Source organism: Oncorhynchus tshawytscha, linkage group LG04 (genome assembly GCF_018296145.1).
Source record: "Oncorhynchus tshawytscha isolate Ot180627B linkage group LG04, Otsh_v2.0, whole genome shotgun sequence".
In the NCBI taxonomy this organism is placed as follows: Eukaryota; Metazoa; Chordata; class Actinopteri; order Salmoniformes; family Salmonidae; genus Oncorhynchus; species Oncorhynchus tshawytscha.
The window spans coordinates 69,535,189-69,549,112 of NC_056432.1; the positions used below are offsets into that span (position 1 = coordinate 69,535,189).

The 13,924-nt window shown below is 45.0% G+C and overlaps 1 protein-coding gene across 1 annotated transcript in view; it reads left to right on the forward strand.

Annotated features, from left to right (window-relative positions):
- Positions 1-13,924, forward strand: part of LOC112247419 (pleckstrin homology domain-containing family A member 7) — a 162,701-nt gene that overhangs the window by 112,318 nt on the left and 36,459 nt on the right. The window contains 3 exon segments of the mRNA XM_042321141.1: positions 1,575-1,750; positions 12,492-12,941; positions 13,511-13,922. Coding sequence (XP_042177075.1) covers positions 1,575-1,750; positions 12,492-12,941; positions 13,511-13,922 — 1,038 coding nt within the window.

The window sequence follows — 13,924 nt, forward strand, 5'->3', positions numbered from 1 at the left end:
TATGTCAAGGGAGCCTTAAAATAGAGCCTTCTAGTCTTCCATGCTAAAGAGGGGAGAGGGCTGGGTAATAGCAGATGTTCCTCCATTTATACTCACCTTAAAATCACACTCTTTTTGTGAAAGAGGAACTGTGGAAAGTAAGTATCTGTTCCGACACAAAACATCCCCACATTGCTGATGTGTGTGGTAGACTGCAGAGCTGGTGAGTATGGATGTGGACCCTAGTCATGGGTCTGGTTCTGGCCTGTCCGTTCAGCACTTTTCTCTTGGGGATTCAGTTGGGATCACGCTGGCACTATGCTGCTGGATAATACAGGACTCTGCAATCAAAACAGGCTTTGTTAACCCCACAGCCAAGTAATATCACTACAGCTGATCACAAGTCACAGTACAATACTAAACAGAAACACGACATGATGGTGGATGCACGTGTTGTACACTAAAGAGAAGTTTTCAGTGATTTACAATGGATTGCTGTTTGTTTGTAAATGGAGGATGGATCCTGGTAGACATGGGGTGAATTCCAAATGGCATCCTAATTCCTATATGGTGTACTGCTTTTGACAAGGGATGCATTCATTCTGAGACTGCAAGGCTGTACCCAGACTCAGAGTTATTATACATCAGGATACATGGAAGGATATTGTAGCAGATAGTACAGGAATGTGCTACTTTGAAGAGATGTGTAATAGGTACAGGCAAAATGATGGTCTGGGACTATGCATGGACTAGCATGCTGGGCAGTACTGGATGATACAGGTTGTATTGTAATGGGAAAGGCAGTAGAGTGGTTTGGAGAGCAGAGAGCTGTATAAAGGTCTTAGTTGTGGACTGGGCAGTGTAGTAGTTTGGGGTGGAACTGTGTTGGGAAAATGCTGATCTGTGTTGTAATTGGACAGTAAGTTGTCAGCGTCATCGTTGGCTCCCTATCAGGTCTGGATGGGGAGATTAGCCTTGTGGTGGAGCGTTGGAGTGGGCAGATTTACAGTAAGTGCCAGACAGGAGGGCAAGCCCATTACACTATACTGTAGAGACGGATCTACTCTAGCCTGTAGCAGCCAGGGACCAGGGTAAGGCTAATTGTGAGGTTTCTCTTTGTGTGTGTGTGTGTGTGTGTGTGTGTGTGTGTGTGTGGGGGGGGTGTTGTATGACGATTTGTGCTTCGTAACAATGCTATAGCTAGGCAAACTGGGTACGCTATGTTGAGTTACTATAAGTTTGTGTGAAATTAGTTTGTGCACAAGGGTATTAATGAGGAATTGTCTGTGCATTAGGACTTGTGGAACACTTCAAATATACAGACAAAACTGACTGCTTGTCTAACTTTAAAACCAATGCTTCTTCATACGTGTTGCATGAACAGCTTTAGTGTAGAGACGATGGTGCCTCTTGGTTTCTTATTATTTTTGTAAGTTCTGGTGATGGCTTTGAGCTCCATTGTGAGCTAATATGCTAACTTACTCTCTATGAGTCTTCATTTGCAGAACGTACCCATTGACCCCTCAACCCCTCCATCCCCTCTTTCCCAGCATTCTTTTTGGTTCTGATGTGTCTCTTCTCTTCTCTCTCCACAGGCGAGCCACACAGGAATGCGCTCCTACATTTACAATAAGAACTCTGTGATTGGCTCTCAGGCAGAGCACGGTGGGATGAGGACGTACTTCTTCAGTGCCGACACCCAGGAGGACTTGAATGGTTGGATCCGAGCCATGAACCAGGCTGCTCTCATGCAGAGTCAAGGCATCAAGAGGTTAGTCCCTCCCTTCCACCCTGCAGGCCATTCCTAGTTGTCCCCAATAGTACCCTCTGTAGTGTCCCAAATAGTAACCTCTGTAGTGTCCGCAATAGTACCCTCTGTAGTTATCCAAATAGTCTCCTCTGTAGTTAACCTCAATAGTCTCCAATGCCTTCTCCAATGCCTTCCTCTTTAGTTATCCCCAATAGTCTCCTCTGTAGTGTCCCCAATGCCTTCCTCTTTAGTTATCCCCAATAGCTTCCTCTTTAGTTATCCCCAATAGTCTCCTCTATAGTGTCCCCAATGCCTTCCTCTTTAGTTATCCCCAATAGCTTCCTCTTTAGTTATCCCCAATAGCTTCCTCTTTAGTTATCCCCAATAGCTTCCTCTTTAGTTATCCCCAATACCTTCCTCTTTAGTTATCCCCAATAGTCTCCTCTGTAGTGTCCCCAATAGCTTCCTCTTTAGTTATCCACAATAGATTCCTCTTTAGTTATCCCCAATACCTTCCTCTTTAGTTATCCCCAATAGTCTCTTCTGTAGTTATCCTCAATAGTATCCTCAGTAGTTATCCCCAATAGTCTCCTCTGTAGTGTCCCCAATTGGCTCCTCTGTAGTGTCCCCAATAGTCTCCTCTGTAGTGTCCCAACTAGTCTCCTCTGTAGTGTCCCAAATAGTATCCTCTGTAGTGCCCCCAATAGTCTCCTCTGTAGTGTCCCCAATAGTCTCCCATGTAGTATCCCCCATAGTCTCCTCTGTAGTTATCCCAAATAGTCTCTTCTGTAGTTGTCCTCAATAGTATCCTCTGTAGTTATCCCCAATAGTCTCCTCTGTAGTTATCCCCAATAGTCTCCCATGTAGTATCCCCAATAGCCTCCTCTGTAGTGTCCCCAATAGTCTCCCATGTAGTATCCCCCATAGTCTCCTCTGTAGTTATCCCAAATAGTATCTTCTGTAGTTGTCCTCAATAGTATCCTATGTAGTTATCCCCAATAGTCTCCTCTGTAGTGTCCCAAATAGTCTCTTCTGTAGTTATCCCAAATAGTCTCCCATGTAGTATCCCCCATAGTCTTCTCTGTAGTTATCCCCCATAGTCTCCTCTGTAGTTATCCCCAATAGTCTCTTCTGTAGTTATCCCCAATAGTCTCTTCTGTAGTTATCCCCAATAGTCTCTTCTGTAGTTATCCCCAATAGTCTCTTCTGTAGTTATCCCCAATAGTCTCTTCTGTAGTTATCCCCAATAGTCTCCTCTGTAGTGTCCCCAATAGTCTCCTCTGTAGTTATCCCCAATAGTCTCTTCTGTAGTTATCCCCAATAGTCTCCTCTGTAGTGTCCCCAATAGTCTCCTCTGTAGTGTCCCCAATAGTCTCCTCTGTAGTGTCCCCAATAGTCTCCTCTGTAGTGTCCCCAATAGTCTCCTCTGTAGTGTCCCCAATAGTCTCCTCTGTAGTGTCCCCAATAGTCTCCTCTGTAGTGTCCCCAATAGTCTCATCTGTAGTGTCCCAAATAGTCTCCTCTGTAGTGTCCCAAATAGTCTCCTCTGTAGTGTCCCCAATAGTCTCCTCTGTAGTGTCCCCAATAGTATCCTCTGTAGTGTCCCCAATATTATCTATCCTCTGTAGTTACCCAAATAGTATCTTCTGTTTTTATCCTCAATAGTATCCTCTGTAGTTATCCTCAATAGTATCCTCTGTAGTGTCCCCAATAGTCTCCTCTGTAGTGTCCCAAATAGTCTCCTCTGTAGTGTCCCAATAGTATCCTCTGTAGTGTCCCCAATAGTATCTTCTGTAGTTATCCTCAATAGTATCCTCTGTAGTGTCCCCAATATCCCTCAAGTGTCCCCAGTAGTCTCTCTGTAGTGTCCCCAATAGTCTCCTCTGAAGTGTCCCCAATAGTCTCCTCTGTAGTGTCCCCAATAGTCTCCTCTGTAGTGTCCCCAATAGTCTCCTCTGTCGTGTCCCTAATAGTCTCCTCTGAAGTGTCCCCAATAGTCTCCTCTGTAGTGTTCCCAATAGTCTCCTCTGTAGTGTCCCAAATAGTCTCATCTGTAGTGTCCCCTCAGTATCCTCTGTAGTGTCCCCAATAGTATCCTCTGTAGTTATCCCAAATAGTCTCTTCTGTAGTTATCCTCAATAGTATCCTCTGTAGTTATCCTCAATAGTATCCTCTGTAGTGTCCCCAATAGTCTCTTCTGTAGTGTCCCCAATAGTATCCTCTGTAGTGTCCCCAATAGTATCCTGTAGTTATCCCAAATAGTCTCTTCTGTAGTTATCCTCAATCGTATCCTCTGTAATTATCCTCAATAGTATCCTCTGTAGTGTCCCCAATAGTCTCCTCTGTAGTGTCCCCAATAGTCTCCTCTGTAGTTATCCCCAATAGTCTCCTCTGTAGTTATCCCCAATAGTCTCCTCTGTAGTGTCCCCAATCTCCTCTGTGTTGTCCCAAATAGTCTCCTCTGTAGTGTCCCCAATATTCTCCTCTGTAGTGTCCCCAATAGTCTCCTCTGTAGTGTCCCAACTAGTCTCCTCTGTAGTGTCCCAAATAGTATCCTCTGTAGTGCCCCCAATAGTCTCCTCTGTAGTTATCTCCAATAGTCTCCCATGTAGTATCCCCAATAGTCTCCTCTGTAGTGTCCCCAATAGTATCCCATGTAGTATCCCCCATAGTCTCCTCTGTAGTTATCCCAAATAGTCTCTTCTGTAGTTGTCCTCAATAGTATCCTATGTAGTTATCCCCAATAGTCTCCTCTGTAGTGTCCCTAATAGTCTCTTCTGTAGTTATCCCAAATAGTCTCCCATGTAGTATCCCCCATAGTCTTCTCTGTAGTTATCCCCCATAGTCTCCTCTGTAGTTATCCCCAATAGTCTCTTCTGTAGTTATCCCCAATAGTCTCTTCTGTAGTTATCCCCAATAGTCTCTTCTGTAGTTATCCCCAATAGTCTCCTCTGTAGTGTCCCCAATAGTATCTTCTGTAGTTATCCTCAATAGTATCCTCTGTAGTTATCCTCAATAGTATCCTCTGTAGTGTCCCCAATAGTCTCCTCTGTAGTGTCCCAATAGTCTCCTCTGTAGTGTCCCAATAGTCTCCTCTGTAGTGTCCCCAATAGTCTCCTCTGTAGTGTCCCCAATAGTATCTCTGTAGTGCTAGTCTCCTCTGTAGTTATCCCCAATAGTCTCCTCTGTAGTTATCCCCAATAGTCTCCTCTGTAGTTATCCCCAATAGTCTCCTCTGTAGTGTCCCCAATAGTCTCCTCTGTAGTGTCCCCAATAGTCTCCTCTGTAGTGTCCCCAATAGTCTCCTCTGTAGTGTCCCAAATAGTCTCTTCTGTAGTTATCCCAAATAGTCTCCCATCCCCCATAGTCTTCTCTGTAGTTATCCCCCATAGTCTCCTCTGTAGTTATCCCCAATAGTCTCTTCTGTAGTTATCCCCAATAGTCTCTTCTGTAGTTATCCCCAATAGTCTCTTCTGTAGTTATCCCCAATAGTCTCTTCTGTAGTTATCCCCAATAGTCTCCTCTGTAGTGTCCCCAATAGTCTCCTCTGTAGTGTCCCCAATAGTCTCCTCTGTAGTGTCCCCAATAGTCTCCTCTGTAGTGTCCCCAATAGTCTCCTCTGTAGTGTTCCAAATAGCCTCCTCTGTAGTGTCCCCAGTAGTCTCCTCTGTAGGTGTCCCCAATACTCTCCTCTGTAGTGTCCCCAATTTTCTCCTCTGTAGTGTCCCCAATAGTCTCCTCTGTAGTGTCCCCAATAGTCTCCTCTGTAGTGTCCCAAATAGTCTCCTCTGTAGTTATCCCAAATAGTCTCTTCTGTAGTTAACCTCAATAGTCTCCTCTGTAGTGTCCCAAATAGTCTCCTCTTCAGTGTCCCAAATAGTCTCCCATGTAGTTATCCCAAATAGTCTCTTCTGTAGTTATCCTCAATAGTCTCCTCTGTAGTGTCCCCAATAGTCTCCTCTGTAGTGTCCCCAATAGTCTCCTCTGAAGTGTCCCCAATAGTCTCCTCTGTAGTGTCCCCAATAGTCTCCTCTGAAGTGTCCCCAATAGTCTCCTCTGTAGTGTCCCCAATAGTCTCCTCTGTCGTGTCCCCAATAGTCTCCTCTGTCGTGTCCCTCATAGTCTCCTCTGAAGTGTCCCCAATAGTCTCCTCTGTAGTGTTCCCAATAGTCTCCTCTGTAGTGTCCCAAATAGTCTCATCTGTAGTGTCCCCAATAGTATCCTCTGTAGTGTCCCCAATAGTATCCTCTGTAGTTATCCCAAATAGTCTCTTCTGTAGTTATCCTCAATCGTATCCTCTGTAATCATCCTCAATAGTCTCCTCTGTAGTTATCCCCAATAGTCTCCTCTGTAGTGTCCCCAATAGTCTCCTCTGTGTTGTCCCAAATAGTCTCCTCTGTAGTGTCCCCGATATTCTCCTCTGTAGTGTCCCCAATAGTCTCCTCTGTGTTGTCCCAAATAGTCTCCTCTGTAGTGTCCCCGATATTCTCCTCTGTAGTGTCCCCAATAGTCTCCTCTGTAGTGTCCCAACTAGTCTCCTCTGTAGTGTCCCAAATAGTATCCTCTGTAGTGCCCCCAATAGTCTCCTCTGTAGTTATCCCCAATAGTCTCCCATGTAGTATCCCCAATAGTCTCCTCTGTAGTGTCCCCAATAGTATCCCATGTAGTATCCCCCATAGTCTCCTCTGTAGTTATCCCAAATAGTCTCTTCTGTAGTTGTCCTCAATAGTATCCTATGTAGTTATCCCCAATAGTCTCCTCTGTAGTGTCCCTAATAGTCTCTTCTGTAGTTATCCCAAATAGTCTCCCATGTAGTATCCCCCATAGTCTTCTCTGTAGTTATCCCCCATAGTCTCCTCTGTAGTTATCCCCAATAGTCTCTTCTGTAGTTATCCCCAATAGTCTCTTCTGTAGTTATCCCCAATAGTCTCTTCTGTAGTTATCCCCAATAGTCTCCTCTGTAGTGTCCCCAATAGTATCTTCTGTAGTTATCCTCAATAGTATCCTCTGTAGTTATCCTCAATAGTATCCTCTGTAGTGTCCTCAATAGTCTCCTCTGTAGTGTCCCAATAGTCTCCTCTGTAGTGTCCCAATAGTCTCCTCTGTAGTGTCCCCAATAGTCTCCTCTGTAGTGTCCCCAATAGCCTCCTCTGTAGTGTCCCCAATAGCCTCCTCTGTAGTGTCCCCAATAGTCTCCTCTGTAGGTGTCCCCAATACTCTTCTCTGTAGTGTCCCCAATAGTCTCCTATGTAGTGTCCCCAATAGCTTCCTCTGTAGTGTCCCCAATAGTCTCCTCTGTAGGTGTCCCCAATACTCTCCTCTGTAGTGTCCCCAATTTTCTTCTCTGTAGTGTCGCCAATAGTCTCCTCTGTAGTGTCTCCAATAGTCTCCTCTGTAGTGTCCCAAATAGTCTCCTCTGTAGTTATCCCAAATAGTCTCTTCTGTAGTTATCCTCAATAGTATCCTCAGTAGTTATCCCCAATAGTCTCCTCTGTAGTGTCCCCAATTGGCTCCTCTGTAGTGTCCCCAATAGTATCCTCTGTAGTGCCCCCAATAGTCTCCTCTGTAGTTATCCCCAATAGTCTCCTCTGTAGTTATCCCCAATAGTCTCCCATGTAGTATCCCCAATAGTCTCCTCTGTAGTGTCCCCAATAGTATCCCATGTAGTATCCCCCATAGTCTCCTCTGTAGTTATCCCAAATAGTCTCTTCTGTAGTTGTCCTCAATAGTATCCTATGTAGTTATCCCCAATAGTCTCCTCTGTAGTGTCCCAAATAGTCTCTTCTGTAGTTATCCCAAATAGTCTCCCATGTAGTATCCCCCATAGTCTTCTCTGTAGTTATCCCCCATAGTCTCCTCTGTAGTTATCCCCAATAGTATCTTCTGTAGTTATCCCCAATAGTCTCTTCTGTAGTTATCCCCAATAGTCTCCTCTGTAGTTTCCCCAATAGTCTCCTCTGTAGTGTCCCCAATAGTCTCCTCTGTAGTGTTCCAAATAGTATCCTCTGTAGTGCCCCCAATAGTCTCCTCTGTAGTGTCCCCAATAGTCTCCCATGTAGTATCCCCCATAGTCTCCTCTGTAGTTATCCCAAATAGTCTCTTCTGTAGTTGTCCTCAATAGTATCCTATGTAGTTATCCCCAATAGTCTCCTCTGTAGTGTCCCAAATAGTCACTTCTGTAGTTATCCCAAATAGTCTCCCATGTAGTATCCCCCATAGTCTTCTCTGTAGTTATCCCCCATAGTCTCCTCTGTAGTTATCCCCAATAGTCTCTTCTGTAGTTATCCCCAATAGTCTCTTCTGTAGTTATCCCCAATAGTCTCTTCTGTAGTTATCCCCAATAGTCTCTTCTGTAGTTATCCCCAATAGTCTCCTCTGTAGTGTCCCCAATAGTCTCCTCTGTAGTGTCCCCAATAGTCTCCTCTGTAGTGTCCCCAATAGTCTCCTCTGTAGTGTTCCAAATAGCCTCCTCTGTAGTGTCCCCAGTAGTCTCCTCTGTAGGTGTCCCCAATACTCTCCTCTGTAGTGTCCCCAATTTTCTCCTCTGTAGTGTCCCCAGTAGTCTCCTCTGTAGGTGTTCCCAATACTCTCCTCTGTAGTGTCCCCAATTTTCTCCTCTGTAGTGTCCCCAATAGTCTCCTCTGTAGTGTCCCAAATAGTCTCCTCTGTAGTGTCCCTGTAGTTAACCTCAATAGTCTCCTCTGTAGTGTCCCAAATAGTCTCCTCTTCAGTGTCCCAAATAGTCTATCCCAAATAGTCTCTTCTGTAGTTAACCTCAATAGTCTCCTCTGTAGTGTCCCAAATAGTCTCCTCTTCAGTGTCCCAAATAGTCTCCCATGTAGTTATCCCAAATAGTCTCTTCTGTAGTTATCCTCAATAGTCTCCTCTGTAGTGTCCCCAATAGTCTCCTCTGTAGTGTCCCCAATAGTCTCCTCTGTAGTGTCCCCAATAGTCTCCTCTGTAGTGTCCCCAATAGTCTCCTGTCCCCAATAGTCTCCTCTGTAGTGTCCCCAATAGTCTCCTCTGAAGTGTCCCCAATAGTCTCCTCTGTAGTGTCCCCAATAGTCTCCTCTGTCGTGTCCCCAATAGTCTCCTCTGTAGTGTCCCCAATAGTCTCCTCTGTAGTGTCCCCAATAGTCTCCTCTGTAGGTGTCCCCAATAGTCTCCTCTGTAGGTGTCCCCAATAGTCTCCTCTGTGGTGTCCCCAATAGTCTCCTCTATAGTGTCCCAAATAGTCTCCTCTGTAGTTATCCCCAATAGTCTCCTCTGTAGTGTCCCAAATAGTCAAATGACTTTTTAACCAAATGTCTCCTAGTCTAAACAGGGATCCACCAGTATCTCTCCCAGTAGACCTCTGCCTCCTTCTCTCTTCCTTCCCAGCACCAAAGCAAAGCACATTTTTCCCAGTCTGATCTTGATCATGTGCCTTTAGAAACATTAGCAAAGTGCCTAACTGTTGGGGTTGTAGGTGGGAGTGTACCTGGCCTGGCCTGGCTTGACATGGTTTTGCCATGGTTTAGCTTGGCCTGCTTGCCTGGGACTCAGTGAGCAGTCATCCATAGCAGGACAGGCGTAGCACTGCTCTGATAGTGTATACTCTCCTGTGCTGTGGATGGGTGGGATATTGAGTTCTGCAGCTGGCTGCTGTATGGATGAGTGCTCCATCCTGCTGCTGCTGCTAGCTGAGCATGGGCCAGTCACAGGGCACAGACACGGTTCCTCCCTCTACTCCATCACAGGGCACAAACACAACTGCGTCCCAAATGGCACCCTATTCCCTATATAGTGCACTACTGATTAGATCCCCATAGGCCCTGGTCAAAAGTAGTGCAGTATATAGGGAATAAAGAATAGCTGTTTCAATTAAAAGGAGCAAAAGTTATGGTTTGGCCAAACTGTTTACGATTTGGTTAGGTGAATGACACAGCTTGTGGTGTAGGAGAAATGAAGTGTACAGTGCACATACATGATGTGGCTGATCTGGACTGGCATGCTACAGCTGAGAGGGAAGGTTGGATATGATTTTTTGTGAAACAATACCATCTAGTGGCCAACGCTGCTCGGTGCTCATTAGCAGCTCCAAGGGAAGCTATTTCTACTGAAAATCGTTGTCTGTTTTTCTTTACATCAAAACTATGAAATAACACATGTGGAATCATGTGGTAACCAAAAAGTGTTTAAAAAAATAGATTTTAGTAGCCACCCTTTGAGTTGATGACAGCTTTACACACTCTTGGCATGCTCTCAACCACCTTCACCTAGAATGCTTTTTCAACAGTCTTGAAGGAGTTCCCACATATGCTGAGCACTTGTTGGCTGCTTTTCCTTCATTCTGCCGTCCAACTCATCCCAAACCATCTCAATTGGGTTGAGGTCATTCATTTGATGCAGCACTCCATCACTCTCCTTCTTGGTAAAATAGCCCTTACACAGCCTGGAGGTTTGTTTGGAGTCATTGTCCTGTTGAAAAACAAATGATCGTCACACTAAGCGCAAACCAGATGGGATGGCGTATCGCCGCAAAATGCTGTGGTAGCCATGCTGGTTAAGTGTGCCTTGAATTCTAAATAAATCACAGCACCCCCACACCATCACACCTCCTCCATGCTTCACGGTGGGAACTACACATCTGTTCACCTACTCTGCGTCCCACGAAGACCCGGTGGTTGGAACCAAAAAAAAAAATGGACTCATCAGACCAAAAGACAGATTTCCACCGGTCTAATGGCCATTGCTCGTGTTTCTTGGCCCAAGCAAGTCTCTTCTTATTATTGGTGTCCTTTACTAGTGGTTTCTTTGCAGCAATTCGGCCTCAAAGGCCTGATTCATGCAGTCTCCTCTGAACAGTTGATGTTGAGATGTGTCTGTTACTTGAAATCTGTGAAGCATTTATTTGGGCTGCAATTTCTGAATTTCGGACTTTGTCCGGATTGACTGACCTTCATGTCTTAAAGTAATGATGGACTGTCGTTTCTCTTTGCTTATTTGAGCTGTTCTTGCCATAATATGGACTTGGTATTTTACCAATAGGGCTATCGTCTGTATACAACCCCTACCTTGTCACAACACAACTGATTGGCTCAAACGCATTAAGAAGGAAATACATATTTAACAAGACACACCTGTTAATTGAAATGCATTCCAGGTGACAACCTCATGAAGCTGGTTGAGAGAATGCCAAGGGTGGCTACTTTGAAGAATTTGAAGAATCTCTTTTTGGTTACTTCATGATTCCATATGTGTTATTTCATAGTATTTCATTATTCTACAATGTAGAAAATAGTAAAAATAAAGAAAAAGCCTTGAATGAGTAGGTGTGTCCAAACTTTTGTCAGGTACTGTATGTCTGAATATGCTCAGAACTTTGAAACTGAGTTAAAAACTGTCCATTGAGGACCTGCCCTGTCAATATTCGTCATCTAAAAAATGTGTGATTTGTTAGACGTGTATAGTGTTGGTCTGGGAATCAGATAAATTATATCTCAGATGAATGACTCCCTGCAGAGGGAGAGAGTCTCATACATTCATCTGTGGGGACAAATTAATGATCACTAGAGCTATTACACAGAGTCATTGATGAAGAGGCTACCCCGAGCTATTTGTTTAAAGACAAAATGGCTGTCATTTTGACTCTCAAGGGGAACCCAGCCTGCCTCCTATCCAAAGAGCCTCACTTAGTTACACTCCCCTCTCCATGAAAATATGTGGGTGTTAAAAACATATTGATAACCCCTCCCTGTAGTCTCCCTTCCCTCTGTGGAGGAACTCAGTAATGAATAAATGACATTTGAGTGCTTTCACTAGTATCACTCAAGTGGGAAATAACATTGAGAGTCAGAGTCAACTCAGGTTAATGGAGGTGTCCATGTTGCCGTTTTATCCACAGCCTAATCCCTCCAAATCCCCTGTTTCAAGTGTACAGCTGTACTTTATCATAATGTAGTCTACTGTATTAATATCTGAGGGAAAGGAGGAAAGAATAGCATTAGTATTTTGTTTTAAGACACATAACTTAAGTATTTAATGCATTAATATAGGTCACTAAATCCTTGACTAACATTCAGGGGATATATACTGAACAAAAATATAAACGCAACATGTAAAGTGTTGGTCCCATGTTTCATGAGCTGAAATAAAAGATCCCAGAATTGTTCCATACGCACAAAAAGCTTATTTCTCTCAAATTTTGTGCACAAATTTGTTTACATTCCTGTTAGTGAGCATTTCTCCTTTGCCAAGATAATCCATCCACCTGACAGGTATGGCATATCAAGAAGCTGATTAAACAGCATGATCATTACACAGGACATTGTGCTGGGGACAGTAAAAGGCCACTCTAAAATGTGCAGTTTTGTCACACAACACAATGCCACAGATGTCTCAAGTTTTGAGGGAATGTGCAATTGGCATGCTGACTGCAGCAATGTTCACCAGAGCTGTTGCCAGATAATTTAATGTTAATTTCTCTACCATATTGAAAATGTATTAATTAACTAATTTCAATTGACTGATTTCCTTATATGAACTGTAACTCAGCAAAATCGTTGAAATTGTTGCATGTTGCATTTATATTTTTGTTCAGTATATTAGCTTGTCACTATCCATGTCACACTGAGCGGATTAATTATGTCAGTTGTTTCTATTGTCCAGGGGTTGGTGTGATAGAGAAGCCAGGTTTGGCCATTGTATTTAGCCTAAGTAACTGTAAAGTGCCTCTGTTCCGGTATCCCTGTTGACCTCTATCGCCTCTCACCCCTCACAGAGAGGCAGTCACAGAGAGACCAGAAATGTCACTGCAGCAGGCAGTACCACAGACCAACCACGTTAACAACAACAACACCAGTAAGAGCCCCTCCCAGTCACGTTCAGGGAGCCTCCAGCGGCCCGAGAGAGAGGAGCCTCCGGAGGGGGAGATCCGACTGAGCCAGGGGGACGAGGAGAGGTACGTGTTGGAGGCTCCTAGAAAGCTCAGCCATCCAGCCACAGAGGTAGAAGTGGACAGGCTCTCCCCAGACACTCTCCCTGGCCCCTCACACCCCAGGAATGGCCAGGCCCACACAGTCCTCGCCACGCTGCCCCCTGAGCAGAATGGGAACGTTGTGTATAAGAGGGGCTTTGTCCCACGGACAGCCACAGAGAAGCAGGTGCAGAGGAAGACTGCTCTGGCTCAGGTGGAGCACTGGGTCAATGTACAGAAGGGAGATCCCAAGAGGTCAGTCAGAAGACCTACATTACTCATCTAATCTTTACTCTTATCCTGAGCATAATCTTAACCTAAATCTTAAGCTTCAGTGATGATAACCCTAACCATCACAGGAGGTTGGTGGCACCTTAATTAGGGAGAACAGGCTCGCTGTCACGGTTGGAGTGGAATAGATGGAATGGTATCAAATACATCACACACATGGTTTCTATGTGTTTGATGCCATTCCCTTTTTTCCATTACGGACATTATTATGAGTCGTTCTCCCCTTAGAAGCCTGCTGTGCAAACTATAGCCTCAACCCATTCCCCAATATCAACCATTCAATTGATAAACTGTATTATAACTAACTATTTGTAAATGTCTCCCCCTGGTGGCGATTGTGAATATCTCAGCTCTGAACTGCTTTTTCAGTGTAACGTTTGTTGGAATAAAGTGGTCATGCCTGAATGGCTGTTGATACTTTTTACTTAAATGCACTTTAGTTTCAACTCAGTATTGATGCTCAATTATGTACCTGGTGAAATAAGTAGACTGCACAGTTCATAAAAGGCCCTATCTCTCTTTCCTAACCTTAGCAACACATCTACTACTGAGTACTCCCTCCCCCTCCCTCGGCGGACCCCTCCCCTGCAGCCTAAGGCCATGGTAGTAGAGGCCTACCAGACATTGCCAAAGTCCCCCAGACTCCCGTCTGGCGGGAGCTCCCCTTCGGCGCCCCGCAACCTGCCCAGCGACTACAAATACGCCCACGACCGGCTCAGCCACTTCCGCATGTCCACTGATGAGCGCATGGCCACCAAGGAGGGCATGGTATGGCAGCTGTATGAGTGGCAGCAGCGCCAGCAGTTCCGCCACGGCAGCCCCACGGCGCCCATCTACACCGGGCCAGACTTTCTGGACACAGCCTCCTTCAGGGTCACTGTGGAGATGCCTCGCTCCATCTCTGTGCCTCCTTCCCCCTGTGAAGTCCCCCATCTGTCCCCACCTTC